General features: G+C 46.0%; 1 protein-coding gene across 1 annotated transcript; it reads left to right on the forward strand.

Annotated features, from left to right (window-relative positions):
* Positions 1–1161: 1161 nt before the first annotated feature.
* LOC144134899 (inactive pancreatic lipase-related protein 1-like) lies at positions 1162–13870 on the forward strand. Its single transcript, XM_077667707.1, has 5 exons — positions 1162–1323; positions 6010–6306; positions 7350–7602; positions 9470–9658; positions 13595–13870. The coding sequence occupies exons 1-5, from the start codon at positions 1306–1308 to the stop codon at positions 13855–13857; spliced, it is 1020 nt and encodes a 339-aa protein (XP_077523833.1). The 5' UTR covers positions 1162–1305; the 3' UTR covers positions 13858–13870.
* Positions 13871–14159: the final 289 nt, after the last annotated feature.

A 14159-nucleotide genomic window follows, 5' to 3' on the forward strand; every position in this document is an offset into this window, starting at 1 on the left:
AAATAATGATAATTATTATTATTCCCCAAAAGCCAATATTATTATTATTATTTTCACTTTGCGCAAGACTCTCCAGAACGCAAAAAAGAAAAACAATTGAGTACGCATATCATATGCTGCTCAGATAGCGAAAAATGCTACAGCAAGACCTAATAATAATAATTGGTTTTGGGGGAAAGGAAATGGCACAGTATCTGTCTCATATATCAGACCTAACGTCGCTGTTTTTACTTTTTGTTTCCAATATCGGCCTCCTTTATTACTTTCTTAATTTCTTCCTTCAGTGTACATAGAACCTGAGAACGACTGCGACAGAGTGCACAAGCTACCAACTGAGAATGTGTGATACGACGGCCAATAATACATTCCTGCTTTAATAACATAGCACATGTTCTTAGAAAGAGAGTAGTGACATTATTTTGTAATTTAGACATATTGGGTGCTACTCGAACAAATTATTGTTAAGCAGATGTATTACTAACAAAAGGTGGTGAAAGTAGACAGAAAAAAAGTATGTATTAGTAGCATCACTGCCGGTTCGGGATGTTCGCTTTGCAAGGTGGTAGTGCCGACAATTTCTACCAGGTATACGCGGTTTTCACAGGACGCCGCTCTTAAGTGCCATGTTTATGCTTAGGTTACCACGTTTGACACCTTTTGTCCTGGAACGTACGAATTTTGTCTTACATGCATTTTACATTTTCTTCACTCAAGTGACCGATCTATTCCACTGCTGTTGGCAGACACTCCGGTTTCAGCCCTTTGTGCAGACCCAGCGTAGTCCACTGTGATGATTCAAGAGTTTCATCTATGCTATATTTCTTGATAATAACACGTCTTTAAAATAACTAGGCAAGTTATTTTTGAAACAGTGAAACTGGTATCGATAAGGACGAAATTAAGAGCCTCTAAAAAGCTTTTTTTTCTTAGTAGTAGTTTGCGTCTAGAAGAAATGGATTCAGGTATTTAGGATGTGAGGGTGCCTTTTTTTGCCTTCTTTTTTGTCCTATGAACTTAAGATGAACCTTCCTAGCCGTAGCAATGTGCTCATATAGACAGAAGTTGGTTCCTAGGGGCTTGCTGCTATGAATAGTTACCGGTGATCTTGCATATGTCTCTAGGATGTAAGAATTAATACTGAGACACTTCTTCGCAGTGACAATTACACTGCTCTGTGCGGCTGCTGCGGCTGGCTCTCGGGAGAGAGCGGATTCGTATGCCGCCACTTCTTCAAGCGAAGGGAGTGAGATCGAAGATGGTTATGAAGAATGGAACGTAGCGATAGTGAACGAAACCATTATACTAATGGAAAACCAACCGCAGGTAGGTGAACATCCAAAAAATACAGCGTAGAATGTTCTTTGAGGAGCTTCTGAACGCTGCTTGTTACTAGTGACGGAGCTGAAAGCAGCCGATGATGGCCGCCTGATTTAATCAAAACATGAAGATGAGATAGATAAATTCAATGAAACGAAGGCAGAGAGGCCGGGCAAAAAGATTAATGTCTGTCCTGCTACTTACTCTGCACTGGGGAAGGGGAGGAGGAGAAGTAAGAGGGTTGTGGTGGGAAGAGAGATGAGAGTATGAGCCCGTACATTTGATTGCATCACAACCGCGAGTCGAGGCTCGTGCCACTTAAAAAACGCAAAAACATCCGCATTGACTGTTCTGCTTATTTCTTCTACCCAATCTAAATTTGTTTTAGTCGTGGATGCACATTGTTTCTTGCATATATCATTACAGTGTACCGTTTTAGCTCCTCTGCTCATGTGTGACGAATGATGGTGCAGAATATAGGGTAAAGTAAATAATTTAAGCCGGTTTTGGGGGAAAGGAAATGGCGCAGTATCTATCTAACACCTCGGTGGGCAACTGCAACGTGCCATAAGGGAAAGGATAAATGAGGGAGTGAAAGAAGAGAGGGAGAAAGAGGTGCCGTAGTGGAGGGCTCCGGAATAATTTCGACCACCTTGGGATCTTTTACGCGCACTGTCATCGCACAGCACACTGGCGCCTTTTAGCGTTTCTCCTCCATCGAAGCGCGGCCGCCGCGGTCGGGTTAGAACCCGTGTACTCCGGATCAGTAAAGCTTCTACGGTTATTTCGATATTTAGTGAACACAAATTGATAACTACCGTTCAGCGGTAGCCATCACCACATCATCACAAACATCTGCACAGCAAGGTTCGGCGAATCATGTTTATGAAAGGATGACTTATGATAATGACGAAAATAGGAAGTTTTTTTTGATAGGTTGGGTACGCTTGGCGCGGGTCAGGGATAAGTGTGATGTGTTAGGGGAGACCTTTGACGTGCACTTAAATTTATCTGACCCATTATCATGACGATGGTGATGTGCCTGGGTCCGTCTGGCTTCAAGCGGAAACAGTGCGGGGAATAAAACTGGCCTTTTTCATTTGTTCTCTGCATTTCAAAAAGCATAGAAGGCAAAGAACAGGCCATATTCTTAGAAAAGCCAAGGCCAGTTTACACAGGTCGCGAAAACAAAGCTTGAATTCGGCCTAGAATCAAGCGACAGCTATATTAGTAAGGCTGCGGAACTGAAGCGCCAAAATGAAGTGTGCGGACAAACACAATAAAAGAAAAATAATTGGTTACAAATTTGTAGTTGATAACCGTTTCAAACACAATTTTATTTACCGGTCTAAAAAAAGATTCTTTAACAGTGTGCATTTGATTGGAAAGTACAGCGATTTTGTTACAAAATACTATGCATGTCCGCGTTCCCTCAAAGGCCAGCGGCTCTTATGCCCTACACATTGACTGTTCTGCAGCTTGCTTGCAGCTAGCTCCCGACTGCTCCCGACCTTGGCCGGCGTATCTGGTCATCTCGTGACTTCTTTGCGGGCGCTGTTCGCCTTTCATCAGCGTCGATCTCAAGTGCCATTTTTGTCCTCGTGCTACTTTCTCGCCGGCTACGTGTGCGCGCTTTTTTTTTTTGCCATTCCAGCCACACTTCTAGTGCAGTTTTCACGCCGCTGCCTTTAGAAAGACGATGTTGTTTGAGACAAACAGAAAAACTGGTGCTCGGTGGCGAAATGAGAACTGCTGTGCTAGCATCACATTGCAACGGTAGGGTGTTCCAGTGGTGGTATATTGTTTCCCCTGACTGCCTATACCAGCCATAAATGTCCACCCTCCATGAGTTGTAAAAGGAAGCCCTAACTTCATCGGGGAAATGCAGCTCAGTTTATAGCGCTCTTATGCCATTTATGCACAGCAGGCAACTATCTCGTTCTGTGCTCGTGGAAAGTATGAACTTGTCTCGTGGGTTAGTGCAGCAACTACTTCGCGTGCCACTATTCTGAGCCGTGTGTGCTATGGGTTTCAGCTAGTAATTTGACCTCGGTTAAAAACTTGCACTGTTGTCTCCTATTCTGTGAACTAAACTCAATTGGCGCTATTCCGTCACAAAACATTGCTTGCAAAATGGGGTGCTCAAGAACGGCTCTCAAACGAGGAGATATAACTGCCCCTGTGACTGTACCTCTCGGCCAAAAAGAAAAATCGTTGGGCCTGTTGGAAAGTTGGCACATTAAACTTCAACGCAATACACGAGGCAAAGAGGGAGGAAGAAGACACAGTGAGCGCAGACAACTAAAATGTCATTTGTGAGGCAAACAGCAACAACAATATTGTCGGTATTCTGCGCTCGTCGTATCTCCTTCTTTATTTTTGTCGCGTGTGTCGCGCTGAAATTCGAGAGGTTCGAGAATTTATTTCTCCCGCCAAAAATAATGTGACTATGATGCCACGTTGTTTATTTTCTAAAATAAGAAATCATTATTTAGTAATCCGCACACTTTGAAGGGGGCGCTGGCTTCGCACCATAAGCCGTCATGTTTTGAACGTATGTGCTTCTATGCAAGCAGCGCTACGCCGTATGTGGTTTAAAAAATAAGAAAAGAAATTCAATGCATGACCTATTTGGATTCACAATGAGTTTCTAAAAAGAATGATGAATGCTTATGACAGGCCAGTTGCGCCTGCTAATTTCATAATAGTACATCAGTATTCATACGCTGACGTCTGCTATTGATGACCTAAGCAGACTAGCAGCAAAGGTACACCATCACAAAAAATATGGTCGACACACTGTCGCTCTATGACGCATTTTTTCCGAAAGAAATGGACAGTCCCTGCCGAAAGTTAAGAGCCTAAAGGATTTTCTCCCGAAAGTTTTGTGAGGCTCGTGTAGCACCTGCGGAATTCTTAAGGTTCAAAACAGCGAAGGTGAATTTCTCTCCCCTTCAAGAGATTTCAAATGCTCGTGATGCATAAGGAACCACGCACTATGGCCCGACATGAAATCGCTTGGCCTCTAAACTTTTGACAAAGGCTGTACGTATCCTAGTCCGATGCGAAATTTTGAAACATGAAAACCGCCTGAACAGATGCTACGTTAGATACCCGCGGTAAATGAAAACTGTCAACATGAACAGCATGACTGACACAGGCGCACAATTAAAGACAGTCGCAGTGCGCACGACATATTCCGCACATCACACATCTGACGCCAGGCCAGTGATAATGTCTTAAGCGTGCCACATTGTTTTTCAACGCGGCGCCAACCTTTGAAAATGTATGCGTGTGGCAGTGTAACGTTGCCAACACATTGAGCACCAAGTTTCCTGCAAGCGTCACAGGAGCACGGTTTCTCCAATGATTCATTGCAGATTTGCAAAATGTATACGTTGAAGAAGAGGTTCAGATTAGTTGCAACAGTTTTCTTGTTTCCTTGCGGACTGTTTTGGACGGTACAGCTCAAGCCTTCTTTAGCGACTACGCTGGCATATACATATATTGCCGGCCACAACGGGGCAGAAAACGCTGAAGCATACGAATTAAGTACCGCGGTCACCTGTAGTTGAAATGCAGCGGCAGCCAAACTCCTTACGAATCCAGCCGTCTGGAGTGGAGGAAGGAGGCACTCAGAAAAACTTGAAAGCTTTTACTTGTTCAGCGGAAATCTGCCGAGCTAGGGCAAAAAAAAAAGGACGTGAGTGACTGTAACCAACTCTTCAAAAACGGGATCCTCGATATTTCTAGACATGATTGGTCCTCTTCAGATGCAACATGCATGGTCACCACCTGCCGTTTGTAAGTGCAACGATTCGTTGTGTTTGTCGGCAAAGTGGGGTATGCGCCTAACGGGCGCAGTGCTATCAGCACTCTATTGGTTGTTTCAGCTTTAGTTTGAAGAGGCCAGGAAAAAAAATGAAGGAAAGGCTGGCAGGGTGCATTGCATTACGTTAGCGAGGGTTTTGTTGAACTTTGGATTTTCGGACGGCATATCTATGTTTTTAATTCTTGCTGGTAAGTTTTTTGCACCCCTTGCACCGAGCTCGGATCTACACGAGCGACTAATGGCGAAAGAAATCTCTCATGCTCAATCGCACTTCCATCGCAAGCTAACGCTAACCTGGCTTTTGCTGCTGGATATGATATTTATTTGTAGGTAAATAACGGGAATAAATACGGACTCAACAGAAATTTTGCCTGAGACTCAAGGGGTTGTGGGGCTTTTGAATGGTGCTTTTGCACAGCCTATTAAGCCCATTAAAGTCATCCGTGCCGCTAGTAGATTTATGAAATTCAGCCAATACATTAAAGAAGCTGTGAGGCCAGAACACTTTGGAGCTTTTGCGCCTGAGCGAAAGGAACATACTTGGTTACGCAAGTTGCGCTAAAGGGAAAATGTTTATATAATTTTTTGAAACTCAAGAGGTTTTTAAACTTCAACAACAGATATTTTGTTCTTGCGGCGGCGGTTGAAACATTATAATCAGAGGTGTTTAGTGAGGGGCTACAGTATGACAGGCAATTGAAGGAATACCTTATATACATTTCTTCGGTATCTGTTGGTGACTACTCACTCAGAATATTGCTTTAGCTTTTACGCCAAAGGAAATCGCGAAGGAAGCGAAAAACAATAATAGGAAAAGCTCTTTTACCTAACGCCTTCGCTTTTCTATGACTCACTTGCAGGTGGTTATATCTGGAGGAAATTCAGCGACTTGCTACGATGGCGTAGGATGCTTTAACACGACCGATCATATGAGGCTGTACGTCGGCGGTCCACAGTCTCCGGAAAAAGTTGGAACCAAGTTTATTTTTTACTCAACAAACACCCCAGAAGGAGAGGAAGTGAGCGTTCACACTTGGGATTCAATTTATGCGAAGAAAGGATGGGACCTTCGAAAGCGACTAGTTGGCATAATACATGGATTTACTGAATCGGGTCGAAGAAAATGGGTGCTGCTAATGAAGGATGCCCTTCTCAAGGTAAGAATATTATTACCATTTCACGGCAAACATTTTGCAAGCTGTCAAAAAGGATAGGTCGGATGCATGCGGTACGGCTAATACTCAAATTTGCGGTCTATTGCCTATACAGGATGCTTCACATAAGACTCTATACAACTTTTATAAATAAGCTCTCTCAGAAGAGCGCTTTTTTCGGCATACCATTGTCAGCGGTGCAGTACATAAGAGTGCAGCAAAGGCGTGCTCACTAGACAGGCTCGTTAACTAACATTGAACAGTTAACTTTTTAACTATAACTGTTAGGCTCTTTAAATATTGGGAGGCGTGTAGCACACCGTAATTAACACCATATCAGTTTGCAGAATTTCCAAAACGCTGTTACCTTAGGCGCTGTGGCCGAACAAATTTCGACTATTTCGAGCAGTTACATATAAACACTGGAGAGGTTGCTTTGCCTGCAAGATTCTCGAAAGCGCAGGTATTTTGGCGCGATGTAGCGAAAATTTGTTGGAGCAACAAAGGTAACAAAGATTTAGAAATTCCGAAAATTGATACGGATAATACTTACAGCGGGATATACGTCTCTGCATAGTTAAGGAGTCTAACAGTAATAGTTAAAAAGTTAGCTCTTTAATATTAGTTGACCAGCCTGCCGGTCAGCATGGCTTTGCTGCATTCTGATGTGCTTCCCCACTGATAATTCTTTGCTGAGAAAGCGCTCTTATAGCTCAAAAAGCTTATTTTAAAAAATTGCGTCTTAGGTGAAACACCCATTATAGTCTACCGGCATGCATTCGGCTTCCAAGGAAATCCACGGCTTGTGCAGCGAATTTTCTTTATAAAACATATATGCAGTGCAGGCAACAGCGAAAAGCTGACTCTGGCTAGCAATGTTCCCTTGCTAGCTCGTTATTTTCAGAAAAGAAAATTGTGCCCACAGTCAATTGTAGACATGCTTCATGAGAACGCGAATCTTTAGTAATAGCTTCGCAGAACCCTCAAATTTCTGCAAAAAAGACGTTACCACAAAAATTTTAATGAAGTTGCTCATTCTCTCTCAGATCGACGCCAACGTAATCGTTGTTGACTGGAAGAAGGGCGCCGCGCAACCTCGCTACCTGACGGCGGCCAGAAATGCACCAATGCCTGGCGTTCTGCTCTCAATGCTGCTGCAAAAAATGATCCAGTCGTCAAAGCGCGCACTTGAGCGGCAGAAAGTTCACGTCGTGGGATTCAGCCTGGGCGCTCAAGTGGCTGGGTTTTGCGGCCGCCATTTTCTCCTATCCACCAAGACGAAGATTGGAAGAATCACAGGTGCCGCAGTCTTGCGCAGCTTCTTGAAATAGGCGGTGTATTCACGCGATGCAAGCGCGATGGGTGGAAGGAAGCGGCGTGTATTATGCAGGACGAATAAAGTTACGGCTGCTCTGGCTTTTCGCCCTATAACTAAGGCCACTAAACGTTATAAGTCGCTCTACACTGTCTCATAAGTTCATGCTACGTTGTAACCTTGATTTATGCCAAACGCAGTAACATCCTGCGCAAAGGTGCTGTGCAGCATATCATACAAAGCACAAGTCTATCACATCCAGTCTTCTCTTGGGACAAATGGATTTACAGTATTTTTCTTATCTTCTTAAAGAAAAAAAGTGTGCGTGGAAATAATGACAAAAAAGCAGGCGCTTGCATTCTACAGTGCAAACTGACTTGTGGGTGCTGGTTGTAAACATCAATTATATTCATTAGTTCCCGACTTCATCCCGGCTCAGATAGCCAACGGTATAACACTTCGACGGAGGCGAAACGCTTGAGGCACGTGTACTGCGCGATGTCAGTGCATGTCAGTGAACCCCTGGTGGTCAAAATTATTCAGAGACCTCCAATAAGCATCCCTCATAGTCTCAGTCGCTTTGGAACTTAAAGCCTTAAACAAAACCAAACCAACCTGTACATTTCACGTAACCCATTGGATTGCGATAAGATACAAAGTTTTTTGCAAACTCTGCATGCATGCAAATAGTTCTAGATCTCGAAAGCAGCAAATACAACCAAAAGCAATGCTGTTGACACTTGGAGATAGCTCTATTTAGCCATGTGTTCTTAGATGCTGTCACAGTTACTTAGAGAGCAGATTTTTCAATCTGAAAGGTTTGTCGATGTGGCGCGGACATACACAATCTCTTTCTTGATATTAAAGTGGGCTTTGTGTGTTTTAATTGATCTCTTTCATCTAATCGGCACCAAAAACTGGTTCTTTCCTTGACACCTGCCAAAGATGTTCCTAAGTCATATATTTTATAGGGACCTAGCGAGCACTCCCAATAACAGAACCTATAAATGAATGTTAAAGGATAAAAGAGATATGCTAGGCCATAAAAGAAGCGCTTCCTGAGAATAATCTATAGCACAAACACCCAACGAGACGAGGGCTGCCCTCCAGCTAAGCTTATTTTGTTTAATGATGGCGTGATGTGCCTTGATTAGGCCACAAATCAGAAATAAAATGGCAAGAAATCCAATATTGTGACACACAAAGCGTTTTGGTTTGTGACGCATGAGCGTGTAGGTTAATACGATGGCGTCGCCGTCATAGGATCTCTGTTCAGGCCCCCCGTTTGCGTGCCGAGTTATTAAGGTTACGTGTTCTACCTGAAGAGATGTGACGTAGGCTGATAGCAAATATTCTGTTTAGAGCCGTGCAGATATAATTTTCCTGATAAATAGGATGATTCAACCCGTCCACTAGTCTGTCCGGCGACTTTTTTTCCGCAGTCTGACTCGGAGATAGTTGGTTCGAATCTCGTTACTGGCAGTTTTTTCTAATCGGTATTTCACGTATGTGTATAAGTATTTGCGTCTAACCTATCTCTCTTTCCCTATGGCGTTTTTTTTTCCGCATACGGACAGTGTTTTCTAGTTAATGGCCCTTTCAAAAACGTAGGGTTCATGAAGTTGGGTCAAGAAAGCTGGCTATGTCCGTCTTGAACAAAAACTCTGTCTCGAATTTAAATCACACGAAAGCTGGGCAATATTTGCGATATTCTAAAAAAAACATGCAGGAGAAAATGCCAACATTAAATCTAATGCTGTTCATTCCTGCCGTCTTCTAAATTGTTATTTTACTGAATGGCATCAATTCCTTGTGTGAGAAAGACGGCGGAAGGTTTTGCTTGTATTTCAGGTCTCGATCCTGCAGGACCTCTTTTTGACAACAGCCAGGCTTGCCTGTCGAAGAATGATGCGGAATTCGTAGACGTAATTCACACCAACGCCGGGAAACTTCTCAGCTTCAGATATGGGCTGAACAAAGCTGCCGGGCATGCTGACTTCTGGCCAAACGGGGGATCTGACCAGCCTGGTTGCACTTCGGGTATGTGTACACGTCTCTGGAATTGTGTCATTTAAACCAGCTTAGCTGATAGGTTGCACCGGTTACGGTATAGCGTGGGAAGAGGCGACGGCCAAAAAGTACTGAGAAAACCTTGAGCGGCTGTGAAAGCGGCGCGATTTTCTTCTAAATATTAAAAAAAATGCAATGATACTATACTGTGCCTTGAAAAAACTGTTTTGAACACGCAGGTTACACAGGTGTTCTTATGGTCTTCTGCATAGCAACCTGCAATCCCAATGTTTTGCATAATAAGATTTTCCAGAGGTCAAAGATTAGCGTAAGACATATTAAGTGAAGTTAAACACAGTAAAAAATTGATGGCTTGTGGAAATATGGGGGAACAAAGCCTTTCGCCCCGCCCGCACTCCCACTCCGCGGATGCAGCGTTCCCGCTCGCTAACCGCGGATGGGGTTCGTGCTCGAGGGACAAAGGGAAGGGACGACACAGCGTGAACACTCATATGCTATTTATTACACTTGCATTTAATACACAGAGCGGGCCAGCTAGCTACAAAACATCAACGAGGCGTTCCTCGGAAGTAGAAGGCTACGTAAGAAGGACTTCCGACTTACCGGCTGGGGCGGGGGCGCGACTTCGGAGGTATCGGCGCGAACGTTTGTATGCGCCGATAATGGCGGCCGGGTTTTCCCGTGCGCGCCGCATTCTTGAGGCAAAGCCATTCCCTAGCATTTGCTGGGGAAGGCGGTCAGAGCGCGCGTTTGCTGCGCTCGCTTCGCTGCCTGGAACCAGAAGTCCAGCGGCAAGGCACAACGGATCCCCGTGCGCCTGCCGCGGAAGGTGACGAGAGCGTGCGGCTCCAACCGCTCACCACGCTGGCCGGATCCCGGAGGGCCACTCTCCGGTTCCGCAGAATTCCGCGTAACCTACGAGGTGGCGCTCCCGTCGCCGTTCCCTTTCCCCCATGAGGGAGACTTCCCTCCTCGCCCAGCCGGGGCTGTACGTCCCGACGGCCGACGATGAAGATGGGCCGCATCGAAACGGAGGGGGGAAACAGGTTCTCCACATCCCTCCCTCCTTAAATGTCGGCCTACGGTTGAACCCGTCCATGGATGCCATCGACGAAGGGGCCACGAGCGTTGCGATGATGACTGCAAGACAGCTCGTACAGGCGGGGTGCCGGGGTCATCCGATGAGCAGCAAGGTCACCAGGCACCCGTCCTTGTCCCGCGGCAGGCATCCAAAATTAGCGTGTCGGGAGCGTGTTGTTCGCGCCGACGCGCCTTTGTTGGAAGGTAGAGGGGCTGGCCCCCCCTCTCGTAGCCGCTCCAAACTGCTCGCCGGAGACTCTGCACCTCGATGACTCATGGCCGCAAGGCAGCAGGCAGAGACCCATACAATGGACAGCAGGCCGGGGCAGCTTCTCTTGGACTCTGCATATCGCTCCTAGGATCTCCAAAAGTTTGCATTAAAAACAATGGAGACCGCGTAAACTCACCATTTGGTAAAGTGCGGAGCAATGCAAGTGCCAAACAATCCTATCCGGCACCGCCCAAACGCTCGGTTCATTTGAACGTAGCTGGCTGTCTTCGGACGAAGCACATTCGCGGTTCGCTTTCCGGCATGGTGATGTTAAGCTCACTTGAGCTGCGTTAGCGTCTCTGGTTCCGCGAAATTATAAATTCGCTTCGCAGCCAAAAAAGTAAGTTCGTTCGAACAAAGTCAGCTTTCTGTAGTTGAGCGAGACCTCTCGGCTCTAGCGAGGTTAAATATACAACAAGCAAGCCCGTTTGCGCGTGCTTGTGCCACGGTACGACTGTGTCCTCCCAAAAGCGACAGGCAGCTCCCGAAGAGCCTTAGGCCTACTCGCTCTTACACTTCCGGGTGCCAACAAAGGGCCAAGGACAATAGCTAGAACACAACGCCACGAGGAGATACGTTTCTGCCAAGGTGACCCTAACGCGAACGGCGCCTACCGCTTCCCGCGGTGTCGCAGCGCCCCGGTGCTTTTCCTGTAATCACGACTGCAATCCAAAACAGCTGACTACGGCACCCGGCTCCCAGAGCCAAAGAGACAGAACAGAGAATATTTACAACTATGTACAAGAAAAAATCGGGCCACCCTCCAGGCTTCCGCATTCACTCGCTTCTGGCTTGCTGTTCTCCGTAGACGTCTCGGTCTCGCTCTCCATGAGCGGACCTCGTAGGTTCACCTTCCACAGGTGTACCGATGAAGTGCTCATCAAAAGCTTAGCATGCACGGCAATCCTCCCATGCTGCTATTACGCTCATCTCGCTGTCAAGAAAGCATCTTCGCCTTGCTAGCAACTCCGAGTTCGGTTCAGGCCTAACGCTGTTCCAAATCCGGGCGGGCATTCCACGAACCGAACTGACTGCCGTCCCTCGTCCCAGGAGCTTGCCACACGTTGGGACGCCATTGTGGAAATATGGGGGAACAAAGCCTTTCGCCCCGCCCGCACTCCCACTCCGCGGATGCAGCGTTCCCGCTCGCTAACCGCGGATGGGGTTCGTGCTCGAGGGACAAAGGGAAGGGACGACACAGCGTGAACACTCATATGCTATTTATTACACTTGCAATTAATACACAGAGCGGGCCAGCTAGCTACAAAACATCAACGAGGCGTTCCTCGGAAGTAGAAGGCTACGTAAGAAGGACTTCCGACTTACCGGCTGGGGCGGGGGCGCGACTTCGGAGGTATCGGCGCGAACGTTTGTATGCGCCGATAATGGCGGCCGGGTTTTCCCGTGCGCGCCGCATTCTTGAGGCAAAGCCATTCCCTAGCATTTGCTGGGGAAGGCGGTCAGAGCGCGCGTTTGCTGCGCTCGCTTCGCGGCCTGGAACCAGAAGTCCAGCGGCAAGGCACAACGGATCCCCGTGCGCCTGCCGCGGAAGGTGACGAGAGCGTGCGGCTCCAACCGCTCACCACGCTGGCCGGATCCCGGAGGGCCTCTCTCCGGTTCCGCAGAATTCCGCGTAACCTACGAGGTGGCGCTCCCGTCGCCGTTCCCTTTCCCCCATGAGGGAGACTTCCCTCCTCGCCCAGCCGGGGCTGTACGTCCCGACGGCCGACGATGAAGATGGGCCGCATCGAAACGGAGGGGGCAAACAGGTTCTCCACAGGCTATGTCGTTTTCTTTTAATAATTAATGGCTGCTTGTTTCCAAAAACGCTCCTCACTTCGCATATAGCACAGTGATAGTATTATCTTCATTTCTAATTGGGCTTCGAGCAACAGGGCCGTGCTCTTTCAGTGCGAATAGAACAATACGAATAGGGTCGCCTACATTTCGAATAGACTCAAAGCAAAATCGCAGCGCTCTGCAACAATCCTTATCTCACTACGACTTGGTTTTTTTAGGCGCAGAAGAAAATTGTCGGACTCTTTTTTACTTAATATCAAAGATAAACGATTAGAGTAGAGTTTGATGCCGGCAAACATTAATCTTTGTGCTGCCTGTAGGAAGTAGTCGGCACTAACTAAAGATTAGGTGGTTTATATGACAGGCTTCTAAAAATTTCCAACAGAAATTTTTTTCATAATTTGCAGCAGAGTTTACTGCAGTGACCAGTGCGCACTATTTCTGTAAAAAGCACGAGGACTGTTAGTTTGTTCAAAATAATCTTTTATAATTTGAGTAGCATTTTTTTGTGGCCGGAGACATTAACGTAGTCGGTAGTTTTTAAAAGTTATTCAAACCCACATCATTGTGAAGTAATCAAGCAAAGCTCAAGTTCTTGTTCAACCACTTCATTGTGAAGAAATTAAACAAACCTCATTTAATCCTTGTTCCACATTGTTTAAAAGAATATCTTACCGTCTCCTCGTTACCTTCAAGTGCTTATTACTAATTGTGAAGATTTTACAACAGTGCGAAAAAAGAAAAAGCATGCGGTTGCAACTAAAACAACGCATAATTTGCTCTCTTTTTTTTAGGTATTTTACGGCTCAAAACATGCAGTCACGACAAGGGTCCTGGCATGTTTACGGAGTCGTTAACAAACCATGGATGCAAGTTCAAATCATACCACTGCGCGGGTGGATGGGCGGAATACAAGACTGGATACTGCCAGAAAAAAGCGAGGCCTCAGGATATCGGCGAGATGGGTTATTACAGCCACGACCGGCAAGGAAGAGGAGACCAATATTTGATAACTTATGAAAAACCGCCGCAATGCATTCCACGGAATTCAGCTTAACTTTTGCACAAATTCTGCAGTAAATATTGCTTCCAGAATTTCAAAGCAACGCCGTACTTTAGCGTCCCACTGGTGAAAGCGTCTTGAATTGAACCGTTTATCCGTTTTTGTCAGATGCCAGCCACCCCTTATTCACAAGTGAGTGGCCTAAAATTGCTTTGGAATTTTTAAAAAAATGTGCCTACATATTCGCCTATTTGTTGCAGACATTTAGTTGGTCACAAACGCGACATAAATACAAATATTTATGTCACATGAGCAAAATGCCCGCGGAAAATGAGGCGCGTGTATCTCCCACTATC

This window comes from Amblyomma americanum, chromosome 5 (assembly GCF_052857255.1).
Source record: "Amblyomma americanum isolate KBUSLIRL-KWMA chromosome 5, ASM5285725v1, whole genome shotgun sequence".
Lineage (NCBI taxonomy): Eukaryota > Metazoa > Arthropoda > Arachnida > Ixodida > Ixodidae > Amblyomma > Amblyomma americanum.